The sequence below is a fragment of the Poeciliopsis prolifica genome, unplaced genomic scaffold (assembly GCF_027474105.1).
Source record: "Poeciliopsis prolifica strain line A6 unplaced genomic scaffold, Auburn_PproV2 SCAFFOLD050, whole genome shotgun sequence".
Classification (NCBI taxonomy): Eukaryota; Metazoa; Chordata; class Actinopteri; order Cyprinodontiformes; family Poeciliidae; genus Poeciliopsis; species Poeciliopsis prolifica.
In genome coordinates, this window is record NW_026562425.1 from 651258 (window position 1) to 673859 (window position 22602).

The following is a 22602-nucleotide window of genomic DNA, read 5'->3' on the forward strand; positions in this document are numbered from 1 at the left end:
TGATGATGTACTTTTTAAACATTAAATGATTTATGTTTTGATCAGTTACTTGAGTAGCTTTTTTCTTACTAAATTTTAGATCTTATTTGAGTTCTTGAACGGCCACTTTTTACTTTTGCTTGAGTAAAAATGTGTGGAACTCGTGTTACTTTTACGTGAGCGCCATGTTTTTGTTCCTCCATCCACCTCTGCTGACCTCCTAAATCAGTACAAGCTGTAAATTGTTTAGAAATTAGACAGGAACGAGCCGAGAGGCAATTCTGAGCTTCCGGCTTGTTTGTTGTTGTCATAGCAACTCCATAGCAACCCTCACGACAGTTAGGTACGGATACCAACTAGGGACATACGGGACAGCGTACGCGTGTGGGGATTTAATCCGGTTTTTGCTGTTTAAATAACGAGTTTTAAAACATTAACGTAACAGTAACCTATTTTTATTTAACTTAATTTCCTAAACTGGTGTTTTCATTTATATTTTAAAGCCTAACTTTTGAGGAATGAACGGAGCCTTTTAATGAATGAATGTTGTAATACCTGCGCACAGCTGGTTTACTTTAATGATGCTACGTTATTGGTAGAAACAAGTGAGGGCGGGGGGAGGGATTGGGGGTCTTGGTGGGGAAAGGGGTGCGCGTGCGCGTGCGCCGCAAAGCTGATGCAGCTGCAGCAGCAGCACGCGAGGAGGTGAGCGCGCTGCAGTGACAGTAGGAACTACAGTCCGCGTGCAGCCAGCGCGAGGACGAGACCTCTACTAGCGCTCAATGCCTGGACGTGATACGGTAAGAGGAGACCTTTTAATGTTTCCCTGTTGTTTCTGCCTCCGAACCGGCGTTATAATGCAGCGGGACACTTTCCCACGCAATGTTTACGCTTTATATCCACTGTTATGTTTGAAGAATACTTTTATGGCGTTAAAGTGACTTGGTTTGTTAACAGGATGCATCTGTTTCTATAAATAGGCTCCAGGTGAGAGATGAAGCAACGTTTAGCTGAATCAAGTCCAGAAAAGTGTCTTTTTTATGATTAATGAGGGGGAAAAAAAGAAATCTTCCACAGTGGGGTTTGGAAAATGACTTTTCAGGTCTGACTTTACTTCCATATGATGAATTACACAAGATCTTGTTTTGATTGTGCAACAAAGTTTTGTGAAATTAATAGAGTGGGTGCTGTAGGCTACACTGTGGTGAGATCATCCCCAAATGGTCTGATATTTTTCCCCCCTCTTCTTATTACTTATGGGACTCTTCCTTTCCACTCCTCTGCATCTCACTGATTTATGTAATGTAGCTGGAATGAAAAGTGCTGCGCAGGGGGTGGAAATCTGGCTTACTGAGGGTCCAACAGATGAGGAGGATTGTTTTATTCATTAGTCTCATGATATCACTGGCATGGAGCTTTTGCAGAGGGATTTTGGTTTATGATTGCAATGCTGTGCCACAGAGGTGTGTGCAGCCAGGGTTGAATCACATTTGATTTTATTATCTACTTCATATTATCTTAAATATGTGGCTATAAAAACAATAATAAACTACATTTACAATGTTTTTCAAAGCCCTATAAAGCTAGTAAGCCTTTGAGAGGCTGATTGGGTTGTTGATCAATACCAGCGACTAGCCAATTATTTCTCCAGATGCTCAAATTGTTTGGTCAAGTGCGCAGCTGAAGTGGGAAACAGCAGCAAGCCAAGATTTGTGTCGACCTGAAATATTTGTTTGGATTGGCAGATCTTCTGTATGTTCACTTCAGCTTCATGCCAGGAACAGAGAATAACAAAAGCTTTTCAGATGAAGTGGATTGTTTTTCTAATGCAAAGCTTTACAAATGTAAGCAGCAAAGTGTATCTTTAGGTTTAGACATGGCAACCCGAGTGCTGGAAACATAACCTATCAAGAAAAAGTAAATGATAGCATCAGATATTATTATGTATTATAGACCTCAGTTAATTCAATCTGGAAAAATGTGTGTGCTATATAGATTTTTTTTTTTTACAGTTTAACTTTTTTGTAATATTTTTATTTTATTTAATCTCCTATAAAAGTGGAGGTAAAAGCTTATATGAGCTCAATAACATCACTAAAACATGGATGTAAGCTTTACATGGTTGATTTTAACACATAATTTCAGCTAAATCTAAATTATAAGTGGGAAATAATTAAATTACTCCAGCTCAGGATAGTAACTAGTTACATTTCCACAAGTTACATTTACTTAAGCAATTTTCTTGAGGGGACACAATTGCATTTAGGAGTTTTTTTTTTTTTTTTTTTTTTTTTTTTCTACTTTTTGCTTTAACCTGATTAAAATTTATGAATACTCTACACACTGTGAGTAACTTCACAGCTTGTTTTTTTTTTCTAACTAAAAATTCACCTGACAGACACAGACCTGCAGTTTTTGTTCAAGTTTTATACATTTTAAATTAATTTGGGATTATTTTTTATTGCCTGATTTTGTTATTTTGTAATTATGTTATTTAGATTAATTCTTATTCATATAAGGCCTTTAAAAATACCACAATTTTCACATAACTTCATATTTTCAATGCTATATGGTAGTATATATTTAAATATCTTATGACGTACAAATACTTTTCACTCTTAGCTGACTACAAATAAGCAGCTCTTACTTGAGTGCAGTTTTTGGCTACTGAACCCACTGCTCTGCCTGTAGTAATATTGAAATTTACATATTAGTAGTTATGACCAACACATAAATAATTCAATATTTGATGACATTAACCGTATGCAACTAAAACATTTAAAATAACTTTCAATTAAAGATACTTTATTGATTCTAAAATTAAATTAAATGTTATTGTAACATGTAAGTCATTTAATTAAAGAATCATAATAGAAGCTGATGACTACAGGCAGGAAATATCCCCTGTAGCAGTCTGTGTTACAGTACATTTGAAGAAGCCTCTGACTAAAGACAGTCTCATGAAGAGGACGGTCAGTGTTGTCCATTATTTTTTATTTTAATTTTATATTTTATATAACCATCCTTAGAATAATGTTATCTGTAACATTTATGTTAATAGATTTTAGCAAAATAAAAGCAAAAAAAAAAAAAAAAAAGCAGCAGTTGTCAGATAACTAGAGTTTTGGTTCAATATATTAAATCTAGTTATAAATGCTTTGCTCAGCAACAGGTGTAGGAGGGGCTCTGCATTACTGCATGCTCCATACAGCTGTAGGAAATGTCTCCTGAGGTGGAGGCATTTAGCTCACACCATGGGAAAAAAAGCAGAAGCAGAGCTGAGCAGTGCCTGTTGAAAGCCCTGGAGCAGTTTATCCTTTCTGTGAGGAAAATCTTCTAAAATATTATTTCAGTTTGTCAGGTTTATCTTTGTTTTGATTCTTCTGCACCAAATAAAAATCAACAAAACCAGATGGAATAGTCAGTATTTTCTGCCCATTATATCTGCAAATTAATATGTTCAGTCCTGTTTGTGGTGAGAATACAAAACAGGAGTAAACACACAAAGTCAGATCAAGGCATAAGCAAACCAAGGGGGTCACCATTAATGCTTACATTTTACCATAAATCTGGAGTTTTAACATTAACACTATTTGGTTTAACCCTCTCCAGGCAGGAGAGGGTTAAGCAATTTTTAAGATTTGCAACAACTTAAACAGTCTTTTCAAGTAATTTGAGCCTGAGAGGGTTAATGGATTCATGAGAGATAAACTAGAAGATATAACTATCAGAAATGTATATTACCACTATACAGGAAGCAAAAGCTAGTATTCAGTTGCTTTTGTTGGGGTATTGTCATGTTTTATTTGTCTCATTCACAATGTTTTATGTTTGAAGCAGCTGTGGTTTCGGTAAAAGATCTTATTCAATTCAGTTCAGTTTATTTATGTAGCGCCGATTAACAACAAACGTCGTCTCGAGGCACTTTACAAAAACACACATTTCAAACCCAATCACCGAGTCACTCCAGCTGATCTTAACAGTACAATAAAAGCCTGTCACAATAAGCAACAAGTCAATTATCACATAATAAATTAGAACAAACTTAATCATTTTCATTTGTTTTTCTCTTTTCTCTCTTATCTTAGAGACGAAACTCTTCAATCTGGTGCTTTTGTCTCAACCAGCCCTTTTCTTTGAAGGACCGTTTTGTTTACAGAGACTTCATAATTAATTAGTTTTTTTAGTTCTGTTGTTTTGTATATTTATTTTGGATATTTGAAATGCCTTCCAGTTCCAGTGGTCAATGCCCATAAGAATTTAAAGTTTATTCATCTTTGAGGACGTGTTTTTGCATTATTATGTCGTTATTACCATTACATTATTCGTAAATGATCTCAAAATCACATTACTGTTTATGGCAACAACATTACTGTTTATGGCAATAACTTGTGGGACAATTTATCAACTAGAAAAATTTGTTGTAATAGGCCTAATATTAGTTAATTAAGTTATTTAAATTAGTTTAGAAAGTTTTCTGTTTAAGGAAGCCCTACATATTTCAAGTCACTGACTTGGAGTATTCAATTCTCCTGGACGAACACGTAGCGTTGGCAAGTCATCTTCAAAGTTATCATAGAAACATAATTCTTTTTCACTTGTATAAAAAAAAAATCACAGAGCTGAGACACCAAAATATATTATATATTCTGCGTAATATTCTGTTAAGGCAGCTCATAGAAAAATGTGCAAAAACACATTTCAATATATAGTACTCCAAAAATAAAAGTGACTAAAAAGTATCCGTTTAAATAAAAAATATGCATAAAAATACAGAAATAAATGAAAAACTTAATCAGAAAAGAAATGTATATTTATACTTAATTAATTGATCAATTATTAAATAAATCTCTTCTTTTTGTTACTTTCTTACATTTAATGCCACACTAATTTATTTGTCAAATTGCTTGTTGGTCCTGTAATTATTTTGAGGAGTCATTTGAAGAGATGCAAAGTGACTTATGATTAATTGTCAATTAATAGTTTATTAGATTAAGATGAGTTCCAATCAATTAGCTAATAATGCTAACTTAGACCTTTTTTCAGTGGTGTAGTTTGGCCTCCATCCCCCAGAGGGCGATACTGATCATCCTTAAGCAGAGCCAGTTGATACAGTAATAAGATAGTGGAGGGATCAAAGAGCAGGAAAGAGTCTTGTTCTAGAAAAAACAAGGCTCCAAAAGTGGAGAGTTTGCTCGTAAAAAAAAAATTAAAAATCTGAATATTTAGATTACTCCCAGAAATGTTGTGGAAAAAATGTTTGAAAATTTCAACTCAGAAAATTTCCAAAAGTGGAAATTGTTTTCTGGAAAATTTCTGAGATTATTCTAGAAATGTCTGAGTTTCTTTCTTGCAAATTTTTAGATTTTTGAAACTCAGAAATTTAAAAGTTGTTCTAGAAAATTTCAGAGATTTCAAAAAGTTTTTTTTGGGGAAATTGAATCTTCTTTTAGGCCCTTCTAAATGACAGAAGAGTAGAGGGCATGGCCGAGAAAAAAATCATGGAAATGAAACATTATGTCAGTAAGAAAGAATACTTGATCTAACTTCACTTTAAGCAACATGTAAATGAAAATCAAATAATTATTGGTATTCATCTTGGTGGATATATATCACCAATTGGATTATTAATGGTGACTTTATTGTAGTTGAGTTAATTTATTGTCACAGCTTTGTTACTAAGCTGCTTTTATTACTTGTGTTTACATTACGTAGCACAGCATGACCTAATGCATTTAATTAAGGTTTCAAAGCCACAGAGAAACAACTCTGATCATATGGTTTTCATTACTGCCTGGAAGAAAAAAAAAAGAAAGGATTTGCTGGCTCATATAAATATTTGTGACCAGGACTAAAAAACACCCTGGCGCGGCGTCTGAATTTGTCGCATTTTTCTTGTCTTCCTGGTTTGAACAGATGTTTTATGAGAGTTATTCTGTTTCCACACCACACTGTTGAAATGGTTTGTCGCCTGTTTTCCTTCGCTGCCCAGTTCCTACATACATTTCACGGATATTAACAGCGATTGGCCATAGGCAGAGCTCGTTTTGGTTTGGTGCGGAAATATTATTCCTGGCTACGGGTGCCGGCTCTTTTGCAACACCCAAGGGTGACAGCTGGGTAATTCAACCCGCTGCCAGTGTCAGAGGTAACAGTTTCAACATCGTTTCTGGGGTGCATTATAGCTGGAAGCCAGGGTTTTTATAAATTGTTTTTACTTGGTAAATCACTGTAAGTCCAGGAACTTTTGTTTTCTTTTGCGCAATGCAGTAAAAATAGCGGTTTTGGATGTGTTTGGGTATATTATTTTAATGTTGAAACATGGATTTAAAATGGTAATTTAATAACTGATTGCTGATCAGGGGAAATAGATCAAACTGATTTTTGGATTGAAAAGTGCAGTAGATTGGAATGTTTCAAGTTTAGCATGTTTTCACTCCTGATAGTCAGGTAGGCTCGGTTTGATTGGGAGCTTAAAAAAACGTACATTTTTAGTTGTTGTGTTTCACTTTTAACACTGCACTGCATCAAACAATCCAAGCCTTTTAAAAAACCTGTTCCCCTCCTCGCCTGTGGTGGCGCTGCAGCAAGAACCAGTAAAGAAAACAACAAAAAAAGCTCTGAAGAAGACCTGAGCACAACTTGACTCTTCACAAAATGTAAACAAAGATGGAGTAGCGTCAGCTACTTTGTGTTCAAGGGCTTCTGCATGTGGTTGTATTTACCCAGAATGCCTTGTGCTGTGGTTCCCTTTCTGATTTTGGAACCAGTCCACTTAGCGTTCACATATGCATTAGAACTAGATCACAGACACTTCCAACAAATCGAAAGTTTTGGTTGAAGTGTTCAAATACATCCACGTTGCCCCAAACGAACCAAACTTTTGATGCAAATGAACCAGAATTCAAATAAAGTGGACTCATTATGGCTGGTGTGAAAGCACCCTTAAGAGAGCCAACATTAAAGTAATCTTATAAAAAAATGTAGCAGAAAAATCTAATCTGGTTTAAGCCTTCAAAGCTCAGAATCTGTCCCAAACAACAGTTTGTAGGATTAATGACAGATTTTATTCTATTTCTTAATTTTTTCATGTTAGGAAGATAAACGACTGTATGAATATGTTGGTACATAAAGATATTAGAATTTAGATAATCCCCAAAATCTGGCAGCATTTTGTAGATCAGAGTGATTAAAAACAAAAACCATCTGCCCAGGGTCAATTAGGTTTAATCAAAGATAATCAAAACGATTGGGGCTCCAATGAATGATTATTTAGTAACTGAATATTTTATTGATTACTCTGACAATTGTGACTTGTGTGATTAATTATTTCAATAAATCGATTCATCACAATTAATCAAAATATTTATTTAAACCCTAAAATTTATAGAACATCATGTTAGTTTTCCAGTAAATAATATGTGAATAACTATTAGAACTGCTGGAGTTATGATAGCTTAAATAGATAAAATGCCCTACATTACCTTCACCGTCTGTTTTAAGCCGTAATTATAGGCTCCAGTTGTTTCAGCGTGTCTAAGCTCATAAACTCACCCAAAACCATAATAGTCTCAACAAATACCAGTGATTGTACAGTAGATATAAAACATCTTTACACCCTCAAACTTAAATATAAAATAAAAAACATATTTTTTAAGGTTTGGGCCATTTTCCATTTGACCTCTACCTTTTAAAAGGTCTAAGCCAGCTCCATTAATATTGATTAAAAAAAGCATGCATGTTAAACTGATAGATTATTTCACTAATAACAAGACATTTCCCATTTTGTAAATTAAATGATCTGTCAGAGGAAATGGCCCTTGTTCATCAATTTTTTTTAAATTATTGACTTAAAACAAGTTACTTATCTTGCTGAAGTTACTTGCAAGTTAGTTTTGTTTAATTTCAAGGCTATTAAGATATTTGGAGTAAAAACTAGATCAAAAATAGTTGGTAAGAGTTTGTTTTTGATGTTGAAAAATAAAATGTTTCAGCAGCAGCAACATTAAAGTTTAGGGCTCAAAAGTTCAAGTTTGGCTCATCAACAAACTTAGTTTTGTGAGATTTTATTCACAAAACTAAGGCCAAAAAGTTTTCTTTGATAAAAAGGAAAAAACTTCCTTTTTGGGAAACAAAACAGCACAGTAGATGTAATTAAAAAAAAAATTTCCATAAAGTTACGAGGTAGACGATGGTATGGTGGCACATTAAGGAGTTTTATTCATGGAGCTGCATGGATATAAAATATCACATTAAGGAGATTATTTCATAAAGTCAAAACAAGCCAGAGGTTTACCACTAAATTAAAGTTAATATTTTAAAGATATGAGGTAATGGTCAGTAGCAGCATGGCGCTATTTTCTGCCTATCGTTTATGTTGGGACACATACAGTAATGAGTAGACCAGGCTTGGTGTTGAGGGATTTCTTCTCAAATATTATTCCTGGGAGCAACCTAAGACTAACATACAAGGATAATAAACATAGCAGGTAAAACATTATAAAAATCTGTCAAGATTAATGACGCCACCTTGCAGAGTCAGCAGAGCAGAGGTGCACTGCGCTTATACGTTTAATATGAACCTCACAAAGAAAAATTTATATTTTAAGAGGTTGGGCTGAAACTAAATTTGGATGAATATGTGTGCTTACATCGGTTCAGAGCAGGAATTGTTGGTCAGAATGTGAGTGTAACTTGTATACTTTCTTAAAACCCTGAAACAACAGTGATTTTACAATGTTACATATTTTAAATGACTTTATTTGATTCTTTTTTTCTCAATTTCCCTGTCAGAGTCACAGTCATTCAGAGAAAACTGTAGTTCTCTGCCTGAAGTGATCTTTGGCAGTCAACTTGACAAATCTTACCGAAAACTTCTGGTCAAGTATCTTCTGCCAAAGAACTAGAATTTTTTTATTAATATTAACAAATTACTGACTTAAAACAAGCTTCTGTATTTTGCTGAAAATAACTCATAACTTAGTTATGCCTTATTTAAAGTGTACTAACAAAATTGCACTAGAAACTAGACCAAAAATACTTGATAAGGTTTTGTATTTTTCCAGTGGGTTAATATGTTTGATGAACCAAATCATTTAGATGGAACAAAAAAAGCAAGAAACGAAAATCCAGAAGGATGTAAGCACTTTTTTTTTGCGGTGCTCGATCTGAACTGATCCTCCATCTGCATGGAGCAATCAATTTCTTTTAGCAGTTTCTGAAAATATTTGATCAATGGTGCTCCCAAGAGAGGGGCTTGTGGGGGCCATGGCTCCTTCTGAAAAAATTTAAAAGAAATTCTATTGTACAAACATAAATAAGTAAATGAATACAATTATATTTCTTTTCTTTTTTTGGCTGTGCCTGTTCTGACTGCCACTATAATTTTTTTATTCCAAGTTAAAAACATCCTAACTATAGAAAACCACTGACAAACCTAAAATCAGTATTTTTCCCTGCTTTGTTGTGTTTTGCAGGGCTCAGGAAGCCAGAGACAGAACAGAGGCCATCTTTAATGTGACATCATGGCTTTCAGTTGTTTACTCAGGCAGCACAGACGGATACATTATGACGCTAATAATTTAATGTTGCGAAAGGAAACAAACTTTAAATTTCAGGCTCTCCATGGACGCCGTCTTGTGTTCATCATTCACTACTGGCTATGAAATCATGTGGAAAGTGTTGCTCGGCGGATCCGCCGAACATCGTTTATAATAATCCAGAACATGTAAAACACGGTCCGTTCTCACAAGGTTTCCTCTCATTGAATACCACCCAAAAACAGATCGGGAAGAGGCAGTCAAGGCTAATCAAACCAGTTTAAGTCCGTTGGAGGAGAGATTTAGCAGACGCCCTGCTGCTACTGATGCGGCTGGTTCTGGTCCACAGGCCTTTCTCTTGTGGTTTGGACTGAACCACTGTCGTTTCAGGGGAATTTCCTGCCATCTGCTAAACTTTCTGACAGATCCACACCTGCTTGGAAATATTTGGCTCTGCACATCTGCTCAGGTGGTGACGACTGATCGCCACATTCGTCTTTGGTCAAAATAAGAGATCAGAGCCTAATTAATGCTTGTTTCTGTGAAAAACACATAATGAAGAGGATGAATGGAACAAATATTTAAAGGACATAATACTGTCTTCAATGTGGATTCAGAAGACATGATGTTTCCTCATTGTGGTGAATTTTTAGGACCTGTTTTTTGCTCAGAAGATAGCAGAGCACAGTATTAAAATATCAACGTTTTTAACACAAAACATGATTTTCTGAAGGATGATGCATCTTTGATATATTGTGTTTGTTAGATCTATGTTGGACTCAATGTGACTTTTAAACCTACATCTTATTTCATCCTACAGTTGGCAATATGGCTGAAAAACGTATCTCGATATAAGCATTTAATATTGGTCGATATTGATAATTTTGATTAGTTTTTTGCTTTAGATATCTGAAATGCTGCCAAAATGGTGACATAACCTTTCCGGTTTTATCCACAGTTTTCACTCCACACCGTTGTTTCTTATTTTTAAGCAGTTACGAGGCATGATGGCGAATCATTAAACTGCTGCTGCGCGAGTTACTCAACTGGTTGTTGCTCGGTAACCAAAGAGTGAATGAGTTGCTAGGTTACCAAAGACAGTATTTTTCCCATGTTGTAAGTAAAATAGTGTCAGTGGAACTAGTGCTTTTTTAAATCAATGTTAAGAGTTATTGACTTAAAAGAAGCTCTTATATCTTGCAGAAAAGTTAGTTTTAAATTAGTTTAGTTTTATTTTAAGATATTTGCACTAGAAACTAGACCAAACTACTTGGTTTTGTGTTTTGAAGTATTAAATCTCTGCCTTCACTCTATGGTAGCAGGAGACAGTGGAAGTTATATTTAGCTTGGTGTAGTAATGAAATTGTCTGAATGAGACAGAGCCAGAGGAGGGTCTTAGTGCTGTCAATCACTCTCGTGCTCACCCACTCCCCTGGCTTTTTGCTAAGCTACAGCCGGTTCAAAACAGTGTAGCCTGCCATGAATGCTAATTGGCACAGCCACTGATAAATGGTTTTCCTGGAACTGTAAGCTATTTTTCTGCCTTTAGCAAATTGAGCAGAGTACATGAGGTTGATTGACAGCACTAAGACCCTCCTCCTGGCCCTGATTGGTTGCATTACTTTAGCCAGTAATAGCAGTTCAGGGAGGAGATTGATTGTTTTCACAGATTATCTGCTTCATAACAAACTCAAGTATTCACTGATATCAGCTGTTTGTGAGTGGCTTTATGGTCCACTGTAATATATTTTCCTGTTTTGTTTACTCTTCTACTTTTCAACCATGTCATCAACATGAAATAAGTTAATAAAATAAATAAGCCATCTGGTAAATATTTGGTTTTAAACAACAGTTTCACAGTATCCCGATATTGAAACAAAAACAATCAAAACCACAAATTTAAAATACAAAAATTTGCTTTTACTAAGAATTGTTGCTGCTCATAATGCTAATTGCTTATTAAAATATTAGTTTTATATTTTATTTTCACAGTAACTCCTCATGCTTTTGCTTATTTCAAAAACAATGTTGCGAGTTGAGCTCCTGTCGTATGAAAGCTTTAATTTTCTGTTTAGCTTCTGGGAAAAATTTCAAGCTGCAAACTTTGGGGATTTTCATGAGTTTATTTTCACTGATAAATGTGTGTAAACCACAGTTTATGTTTTCTCCTAATTCCCACAAAGGCAGTTCTGCTCCTAAAACAGCGCCAACAATCTAATAGCACCTCACACAGTTTTGCCCACATTTAAATGAGGTGTAATGTGTGCATTTTGGTGAAAATCCAACCACAGTCATGTATATTTATGTAAATTATAGCCAGAGAAAATACCTTTGGATTCTGAGACCACAGCTGTTTGTGACATTTGAATTTGGTGAAATAAATAACATCTGGTGGGAGATGAAGCTAAAATTGATGTAGAACAAAAAGAAAACATTGACCTGTTGCACTGCTGGCTTTACAAAACGCTTATTTGGGTGAATTTCATGAAGTTAAATTCTCCCTTGGGGTTTGTCCAATCAAATACATAGTTTCAGTTGTTTAAAATGCTGTTGCAAACCAAAGTAAAAAAAAAAACAGAACAGTATGTAACCTTATCAAGACAACTTGGCTGATTTAATTTAACCACATGTAATAATTTATAATCAGATTCAGATTTGTTTCATCTTTAAATGAAACAGTTATTTCATCATCTGCAGCTGGGAATTAAAAAAACATTTTTCATTTGTTTGTGTCTGAATGTATTTAGAAAAAAATGGTCAATTCTGAGTAGAAATAAAACATACATTGCTGTTGGCATCTATACATAAAGCATTTACAGGCCAGTACAATATATGTATTTATATAGAGAGAGCTTTTTTGTTTTGTTCACTTCTTTTCTCTTTTTTTTTTCAAAAAGGGCCATGGCTCCCTTAGCCCCCCCACATGAGGACGCCACTGGTCATGAGATAAAATGTAAAAAAAAAGTTTGAGGAGTATCAATCCCTTACAGAGGGCATTTATTATGAGACCTATAAAAATCCATACTGTAATCCCAGAATTGTACTCTAGCTCCAATAAATTATAATTTATGAGGATCATAATTAGAAATGTTGGTTCTTAAGGGATTTAGGTTTGTTTCAGTAATAAAGCAGCAAAAAAAAAAAAAAAAAAGATCCTTCCCACGTTGCAAATAAACTAGAAAGCATATGAAAGAATCCTTTGTGTTTATTGTTGAGATAAGTACACATTAGCTTGTCCTGAAATGCCACAGCTGTGTTTAGCTAACCTCAGCAAGTGAGTCTTTAAAAGGCACCAGATGAGATGAGGTTGCTATTTTACAGCGCTCGCTGGCTTGCTTCAGGGTTTGCGGGACACTTTTCTTAGTTTCACTGTCTGGCTCTTCTTTCTGGATGAGGACCAAAGTGTTTTTGGTGAACAGACACAGCTGCACTTACAGCTGGAAATCCGATACATTCCTGGAAGAGATCGGATGCGATTATGAACAATTGAGTGATTATTATGCATTTTCTCGTCTTCTGATGGTTTTATTTCATCTCAAAACTCTTAATATTGGTTCCAACTCTCAAAGCCAGCAGGTAGTGGCTTGCAATTATCATTCTTCAGTCACACCAAACCACTTTGCTATTAATCCCGTTGAGTTCGCTGAGGCACAGACACATCGCAGCCTCTCTAATTAAGATTTAACCACAGTTCCCATGACTGGTCTGCTACACGACTCCGGTGGGGGGAACTCCAGCGATTTACGGGAAGAATCATAAAACTTTAAACCAGAGCATACCAGGAAACACGGGCCTGAACCTACACTTAGGGACTCCATCATCAGCTAATATAACTACAGAAGTTTTCTTACTCATCCTCTTAGCCGTGCCGGTTTATAGCTCATAAAGGATCAACCGGATTTCGTCAGCATGGATTCCTGTTTGAGGATGACTAATTACACGTGGCAGGGATCCGGCTGCAAATTAGATTATCAATATCTGGCAGATGGAGGAAAAGGAGTAATCTCCAATAACCTGTGAAGGACTTTTTACACAATAGAGCTACTGTTTTTGTGAGAGGTGCGAGGAAGAGCTCGTTTTAAGGATCAACGCTGCTCATCAATGCTAAACTGCTGCGGTGGGGATCTAACTGTGGATACTTTCAGTTTTTTGGCAATTAAAAAACTGAAAGTATCCAAATTAACATTTTTCCATTTGGATTTTTATTGCTTCTAAAAACGGTACAAAAGCTTTAAAAAAAAAAACAACTAACCGGTTTCCGGCAATAAGTTAATGTTTTGTAAACGGTTTAAAAAAATGTCAAAATCAATGGGATCTCTACCGTTACCTAGCAACTCTAGCCAGGCAGTGCTCCAGAATTACGTAAAGGATTTAATCTGAGGTTGTTGTTTTTTTTCATGTTTGGGTTTTATACCTTGTGATTATTTATATTCCAGCATGTAATTAAAATACAACTATCAGAACTCACAAGGTAATAAATAGCTTGCTTTTTGTTTGTCATGCTGTTTTTTTGGCAGTAAGTTGATCATTTTTGGTGTCTGGAAAATAAGCGGAAACTACAGCGGAGTTCTGCCTGTTACCTAGCAACCGAAGCTGAACTCAAGCACTTTTGCTCAGATGCTTTTACCACTGTACAATGGCTGCTGAAGAAGACAAGTGTTTAGTTGTTGATTTACCATTCAGAAACCACTTACTGCATTATTGTAGGTTGTGCAGGAAGCTCTACTTTTGCTTTTCAAAGATCTACAGGTGTGAAATTGCACATTTGTTTGCGGCCATTTTTAAGTGTGAGCGTAAACATTGGGTTAGGTGTGTCTAATGTCCTTTTTTTAGACTGACAGTTTTTACTTCAAAGTGTTTACTCCAGTTGAAATAATACATTAATTTTGCTTTGAGTTAAATAAAAACTTTCAAAGGTGTAGTCATTCCTCCTTTTATTTTCCTTACTGGATTCAACTCCATTAAGATGCATAAAATCACAAATCCAAATGTCAGTAGTGTCACAGAAGTTAAACACAATAAAAACATACATGCTGTTCAGGTATTAAAGGAAATACATACATAGACACATTTAGTGATATTCTTGTCTGGGTTTTTTTTTTCCTGTTTGTTTGTATTTTTACTTAAATGCAATGTTTATGCACTCTCTCCACCACTGCTAGTCTGTAAATAAGCAAATTTCATGCAATCAAATCCCAGTGCGGTCACTAGACGTTGTAAATAACACTTGCTGTTGAAGTCAAACTGGAAATAAGAGGCATAAAAGTCAAAGCTGCCACACCTGCTGAGTCATAACATCTCTGAAGATCCTGACTCAGCTTAGCCGACGTGGACAAATGTGTTTCTTTAGAGGATCAATCACACCAACATCTGTTCCTTTAAGGCCGTTAGAGGAGAGTGGTGGAAAATAACTAGAAGTCTTTGTAAAATCAGAATCTAATTTGTGTGCAATAAATTTGACTTTGGTTTCACACTTTCAAACTGTGCAGACAGTAAGTATCAATAAATGGCCTTTAGGGGGCGCCACATGGAGCAGGCACATCATGCAGAGGCTTTCTCTTCCTCTCCAATTACTAGTGGTTACAGGCTTCTAGAGTCACAAAACCTTTTAATAATATGTGAACTTTAAAGGAAGAAATATAAAAGCTAAAATAGTAATATTTACTTTTTTTTTTTAATAAAGGCAGGTTGTAATAATGCAAATCAGGTTATTTTGTTTCAGTTCATTTAGTTGTTTTCTACTTGACATTTAATGCATGTTAGAGATGTAATAATCTATTGATTCTCACTTTTCCACTTCCTTTTTGGTCTATGACTTGTTAAATTAAAGTCATAGACCAAAGTTGTCAGTAAATGTCTGAGTACCAGCTGAGGCTTTGTTTGATCCATCATTTTGTCTTGTGTTTTCCACAGCGTTGGTGACACAGCTGCAGTTTGGAGCAAATGAGAAAAGATTGTCTCTCTAGAAGATGCTGTCCACTCCTCAATCACCAAGTTTGGTGGACGCTGTGGAAGGTTTTCCCTCCAGTGGATTGCTAAGGTCGGTCTAAGGTGGTTTTATTGGCAGGGTCTCTTGGCAGTCTGGTATGTGGCCCCCTGACCTGGGCCCTCCTGACATGCAGCTCACCCTACCCAGCTTTGGGAGCGTGTTTGAGGATGCTGAAGAGCTTCAGGCGCCGCTGTCCTTTGGGGGTCTCCGCCAGTCGTCGCTGCATTCAGGCGGTCTGTGCTCCCTTCCTAGGACTTCGCTGAGATGTAACCCCAACTCCCTGCTCAGCTGCAAGACAGCAGGACCCCACTTGGAAAAGACTGTGGAGGATTTTGTCATTACAGGTCAAACAGAGCTAAAAACCAACACTCAGAGGGTCAGCTGCTACCCTCAGCCTTCTCTTCCCATTTCATACATGTTAAGCAGTTGTGCCAAGTCTCCATCTTTTGAATCTCTACCTTCGTCCGTTTCTCCTTCTTCATCATCTTCAATTATTACCTCACACGTGCCTTATTCTGATCACCATCACAAAGTGTCGTCACAACAACACAATCTACAGGAGGATTACTGTTCAATTAAACAAGAACCTCCAGATGATTTCTTGCCATGTAAAAGGGAGCCGTTTCAAATAGCCAACCAGCAGGGGGAGCTGTTCCGTCTTGGCCAGCCGCCTCTGAGTAACAATGCTCAGGACAGAAGCCAGTCCCCCAGCCTCAGTCGACCAGCAGGACCGGACCTCATGCTGGACCAGCAGGAGCAGTCGTGTCATTGGATCGACTGCAGCGCCACTTACAGCTGCCAGGAGGAGCTGGTGAGGCACATCGAAAAGGTGCACATCGACCAGCGGAAAGGGGAGGAGTTTGCATGTTTCTGGACTGGCTGTGTCCGACGGCACAAACCCTTCAACGCTCGCTACAAGCTGCTCATCCACATGAGGGTCCATTCTGGAGAAAAACCTAATAAATGCATGGTGAGTCGTCTTTCTGAGCCTTAATTGGATAGGTTAGAATCAGTCTATGGGCTTTACCAAATATGTTCATTACATTTTTTTGTACAAAATCATCCTTAGATTTTAGTTTGGTCAGTTCTGCCCATTTTGAGCTGCTTTCAGATTGATAAAATAACAAATAACATGCTGCTGGCCACATCCTCCAACTAAGTTTTACACTCAGAAATGAAAATAGCTGCAAATAAATGCCCAAATATACATGTAGAGCCTCCTGCAGATGTAGAGCCTCCTGCACATCCAACAAGAATACAAAAAGTGGTTTCTGGGTGGTAAGTCGACAACAAAACACTTGTCTTTTCCAGCAGCCATTATAGAACTCCGCTGAGGTTGCTAGGTAACGGGCAGAACTCCTCTGGGGTTGCTGGGTAACGGGGCAGTTTTTTTTAAATGGCTTAATTTCCAGATTTCAAAAACCATAAACTTATTTTCGAAAAACTGTATGGTAAACAGGAAGCAAGCCAGGATATTAGTAATCACAAAATGTAAGACAAACGCCAACCACCCCACCACCCCAAAAAAACTCCAACTAAATCCTTGCTATAATACCACAGAAAATATCAATATTCTCTGTTAGAATTGCCATACCAGCAAGTTCTTTCAAAAATATTGACATGAACTATGAAATAAATATAAATATATGGTGCCAATGTAAAAGTATTTATTCTACAGAAGGTGAAATAGATTTTTGCAGGGTGATTTGGTTTGTTTTCTAAAACTCTGGCATAGATTATGTGAAAGTAACACCTCTAATTTTGCCTTTATTTTACCATTAACAACAGATGATTTGTACGTCTGCAACTGTTTCAGGGCTACAGACACATCCTGCATTCATTCAATAAAGCCCTGTTTCTTCTTCTATGCATGAGTAAGGGAAACATGGCAGAGGAAACAGTTTGATCATCTGCATGTCTAACAGACAGTCTGATCAGTCTGACACAAACAGAGGCGAACTGAAAGCAGATTCAGACCAGCAGAGTTTTTAAATGACCTGACGTAAAGGTCAGAATGGTGAGATTTCTGTTTATGTTCACTTGTGAATTATTTTCAACATCACGGCACTGTGTGACCTGCAATGTTGTTAAAATGGCACACAAAGTTAGCCATTTTAACAATGGTTGTTTTTCCAACATATCTAAATATCAAATATAAATTTTAGCAACAGTAAATAATTAATACAAACAATAAAAACCTAAAGAAATGGTAAAGCTTTTTGTTCTCTTTTGTCTTTTGGTAGACTCTTTACCCAGAATGCAATGCGCCATAGTTCACTTCCTGTTTTTGATTGGTCTCCAGTCTGCATGATATTTACATAAGCCTTCGAACCACACTGGAGTTCACTTAAGCCAAACCTAGACCTAAGTACAAAGCGGACTAGAGTTAGCTTTCTTGGTCCGTATCAGGGTGCATTCACTCTGGCCATGTTTAATCCACTTTAATTGAACTCTACGCCATTTAAAGAAAGCCTTCATTTGGGGTGGTGTGAATTCACAACTGAAATGGGAGAAAAGCCATTTCTCCCACCAGCACTAGTCTCTTTTGTTTGTTTTGGTTGTATATTTACCCAGAATACCCTGCGCTGTGGTTCGCTTACTGCTTTTGATGATCTCCTGTCCGCTAGCTGTTCACGTATGAATTCGAACTGTGCCAGAGTTTTGTTCAATTGAACAGGGAACTAGGTTTGTAGGCAGATCAAATGGCTTGAAATCTTTTACCAAATACAAAAGAGAAATCCTACAACTGCTAAAATATGACGTCACTCCATGTTTGTTTACATTTTGTGAAGACGGAAGTTGCGCTGAGTGCCTTCTTCTGAGGATTTTGTGTCATTTTCTACAGTTGTTCTTGGTGCAGCGCCACCACAGGCAAGGAGGGGAACAGGTTTTTCAATTAATCTGGATTTGTTTGACAGTGCAGTGTGAAAGCAGACCATATCAGCTGCATCAGATGTGAAACAAAACACACTCAGAGTTGTACATTCACAACTGCCCGAACACATCAGACTTTCTGGGCAACCAAACTAGAGTTTGAATAAAGCGAACCAAACAAGGCTGATGTGAATGCAACTTAACTTTGTGTGGATTCATGTAGTTGAAAACCTTTCTGAAACCGATCCGCTGTGTACAATATTATTTTTTTAAACATTGTGGGGGGGTTTTGTTTGCATAAAGACCTGGTAATGTCTACACAAGGTCTTAGTCTGTGCTCCACACAATGAGAAACATTTTTTCTGTTTTTCACTGTATGTATATGAAAGAAAACATTATCCATGTGTAACCAGGTCCATACATGCTCTCAGTATTAATGTCAGTGTTTGGCCTCAGTGTTTTAACATTTAAAAAAAAGCACTGAGAGGAAGAATAAAGCAGACCGCATCATGTTTTAGAAATAGTACGTGTAAGGTTTCTGCCTCAGAGCCAAGAGTGTCGCTCTTCATCAATCATGTCATCAGTCATTCTCTTCATCACATCTGCACCAGGACGACCAAATTCCCGTCTGAGAGCGACTCTGTTATTCCCCTCTGTCATCAGCCCAAAACTCTGATTAATAATTCATTAAAAAGGTTTCACACGCTTCCTATTTAACTGAATCCCTTCATTACTGTGTCCTGCGCCCCTGCCCGCTCATAAATGTATTACTCTGGATTAATATTAAATCTACATCAACACCAAAATTATTCACCGGTCACGCTTGAGCTATATGAATAACGTGATTTCATTTTAATCAACTGCTGTGACTTGGACATGACGGTGAAGTCACCACTGGTACTGCAGTGGAAAATGAATGTCTCGCATGAATGCGGTCAGTGTTTATTAACGTATTCTGAATTATTTACCAGCTTGTAATGTCGGCAGGTGCTATTCAGGCTGTAAACACGAGTCCCCAAAGAGTTTTTAAATCCAAAATGTTCCCGTTATGATTTATTGGACTGCAATGAGATTACCGTCAGGGCACACCAACAATTATCGCATTAGCAGGAAATACCTTAGAAGAAACTTTTTTATTTCTGTGGCCTGAAAAGATTGCTCACATCTCTGTTAGATTTCTGTGAATTTTTGCAGATTTAAAAAAAAAAATTTTTACATGCCTTTTTTGTGAAACTTATTAAGAAGTAAAATCGTAAATGCAGCAGAAAAAGCCTAAAACCTGACTACTGTTAAAAAAATATATATCTTTCCACTGTTAAGTCTTGTATTCACTCTTTAAAAATTGAGCTAAGAATTAGTGAGAACTTTGGAAATTTGAGTCTAGAAAAGTATCAAGTTTTGACACTGTGCATCAACGGCTGGGCAAAACAAATCAATGGACACGTGATCAGTATCAATGGAAAATACTTCTGATAGAATGTTCAATAATTTAACTGACGTTTAACGTTCAAAAGCCGCATAATGACTCCGGCAGAGAAACGTGTTTAGCTGCTCAACCTCTGATGGCTAGCTAAGCAAGGTGGGTGGAATCGGGTAACTCGCGCGCTCTTCGGTTACAGGTTGTTACCTGTTGCTAAGTAACTTGCCCAGTAGCTGCTTCAGATTTCGCCACCATGACTCATAACTGCCGAAAAAAATAAATAAATAAAAAAAATAAAAAATGATGTTGTTCAGTCACGTCGTTCGTCCGTAAGGTGTAAGGGGCGGGGGACATGCTCGTGTCCCCCGGACTTCTCGTAACTGTGCCCTCTCTTCCGTTACAACTGCTTAACCCGTTATTGATATGCGATAAGGGGTTTTTCCGAGTCGTCCTTAAACGCCCCTTGAGCGTACACATGCTAACTCCGCTGTTAGCCCTGCGGATTACCAACGGTAGATTTGTTGACAGAAACACGTTCAGGGACCCAACCGCAGCGAGCAAAAGGCAAAACACTTGAGTTTCTTCTAACCAAACCGTATAAGTTTTGCAATGCCGCTACATGCAGCTAATGTTAGCTAAATTTGACTGTATATTATGTTAAACTTGTTTAGAGGGATGCTAATGTAGCTACATCCGTTGCCAATTAGTTAGCGCCAAGAATGAAATTATTTTATGCTGGTGTGAGAAGGCAATGTGTAGTTTATATTTAGACATTTTCATTTGTTTATTTTTCCCGTTTCTATGTTTATACCATTATATTAAATTATGAGACTTATTACTCTGTTACCTTGTCACTTCCGTTCCATTTTATGTGGTAAGTAGGTAATAATTTGCTTTCACGAATTGAGTTTTACATGTTCAGTGTTGCCATTTGGCTCTAGATTTGCTACTTACTCTGCAGATTTTGAAGGGTAATTGAGTTTGGCAGCTAAAACACTACATTTTATTAGAATATAGCTTGCTGGGTTTCCTTGGATAATTTTCTTTTAACAAATTCAACTATAAACTGAACATAACTGCAAAGTCTAATTACTTGAATTCATCTGAATGACATGACTGAATTTATTATATTTGTGATTTTTCACTAAATAGTCACCAAATAAGTACACTTACAGTACAGTTTTTCTAAATATTTAGCTTGACCTTGTTTTTAATGTTGTTTATAAGTCATACTTTATTAGCATCAATCTGTATCTACATTTATAAGGTAGAAACATGAGAAGCTTTATAAAGTGTAGAAAGTCTAGGAAAGATTTCATTTTTTGTGTTTTAATTTTATTTTATAAAAAAAAAAAGTTATGTATTCCAGGAAATACATTTTTAAAAGAATCAGGTGGAAGAAAACTCAAAGTATTAGAGTTTGACACACAAATTTTCTTTGTTAATTTATGCGTTAAAGTCACGTTTGTTTTTACAGCTTTGGAGCCTCAAATCTGCAGCTTCTTGAAAGCTGGAAGTTTCTCAGGAATCCATCTGTTTACATGCGGTCTGAACTGTATTTTTATATTCAGGTGGTTTCAGGCCTTGTATTAATTAATCATCATGATGTAGTGGGATATTTTTTTACGTAAAGACTTATTAAAATAAATGAGGTGAGTGACATTTACAGAGTCATTAGTGGAACTAATAAAACCTGGAGTGAATGTTTGGAAGGAAAACAGTTTAGATGAAAGCCGTTCTTCCTGCCCTCAGACTCACACCCTGAAGAGGTTTGAAGCCCTTATTCAAAGAAATTACCAGTGGTTTTCAAAAGCAAACATGCTCGGCAGCTTAATTTGTCATCTTAACAAAGTTCTTCATTATAAACTTAAGTATGAAAAATTAACTGTTGATGGTGATGTTTGTCTGGATTTGGTCGATAGGATAACCCATCACCTGTCTGTGTTTTTGGTTTATTTCACTTAATGTTTAGTAATAGTTTTCCAACTTATCAAACTGTCCAGCTTCAAAAATAGATCAAATTTGAAAAAGGATTTAAAATCAAACTGACAGAGCAAGTCCCACCAGGTGGCACTAAGCAGAGAGCTGGGAAGTAAAATGCAAGAGGTCTGCCACAACTTTTGTTTATTTTTCATTTCTGAGTGCCTTTAAATTATAGGGAGTAAAAAAACGTCATAAAATTATAAGAGAACAATTCAAGTTGTTTTCCTTAAAACAATCAAAGCACATAAAGTGCAAAAACCTTGTTTTTTTTCTATTTTAATTTTGCAGTGTTATTATACTCAACGCAACTGAGTATTGTCCTTTTTTCTTTTTTTGTTTTAGTTCGAAGGCTGCTCCAAGGCATTTTCACGTCTGGAGAACCTGAAGATCCACTTGCGGAGCCACACAGGAGAAAAACCGTACATCTGCCAACACCCAGGCTGCATGAAGGCCTTCAGCAACTCCAGTGACCGGGCCAAACACCAGCGCACCCACCTGGACACAGTCAGTCAACACATGCACTCACTTCACCAACTACTCTACTTAAAGCTGCAGTATGTGACTTTTATAAAAAAAAATATGTTTTTTACATATTTGTTATGAGATGGATAATCTGTGAAAAGAGCAATTTCCTTCACCTCTTCCCAGAACTACGACTGCCATCTAAAAAAAATTATCTCTCCTTGTCAGAAACAACCAATCAGAGCCAAGAGGTGGGTCTTAATTCTCTTAGTCATGCTCGTGAATGCGTTGCTAAATGTGCTACCAGCAGAAAACCATTTCACCGTTACAGGAAAACGGCTATGCTAGGTGCAGCA

The 22602-nt window shown here is 36.6% G+C and overlaps 1 protein-coding gene across 1 annotated transcript in view; it reads left to right on the forward strand.

The window, feature by feature from the left end:
* The first annotated feature begins 711 nt into the window (after window positions 1-711).
* The window catches only part of LOC129377956 (zinc finger protein GLIS1), a 37359-nt gene continuing 15468 nt past the window's right edge, over window positions 712-22602 (forward strand). The window contains exons 1-3 of the mRNA XM_055058176.1: window positions 712-779; window positions 15432-16477; window positions 22127-22288. Of these exons, the coding sequence (XP_054914151.1) occupies window positions 15605-16477; window positions 22127-22288 (1035 nt within the window). The 5' untranslated portion in view covers window positions 712-779; window positions 15432-15604. The remainder of the gene's footprint in view (window positions 780-15431; window positions 16478-22126; window positions 22289-22602) is intronic.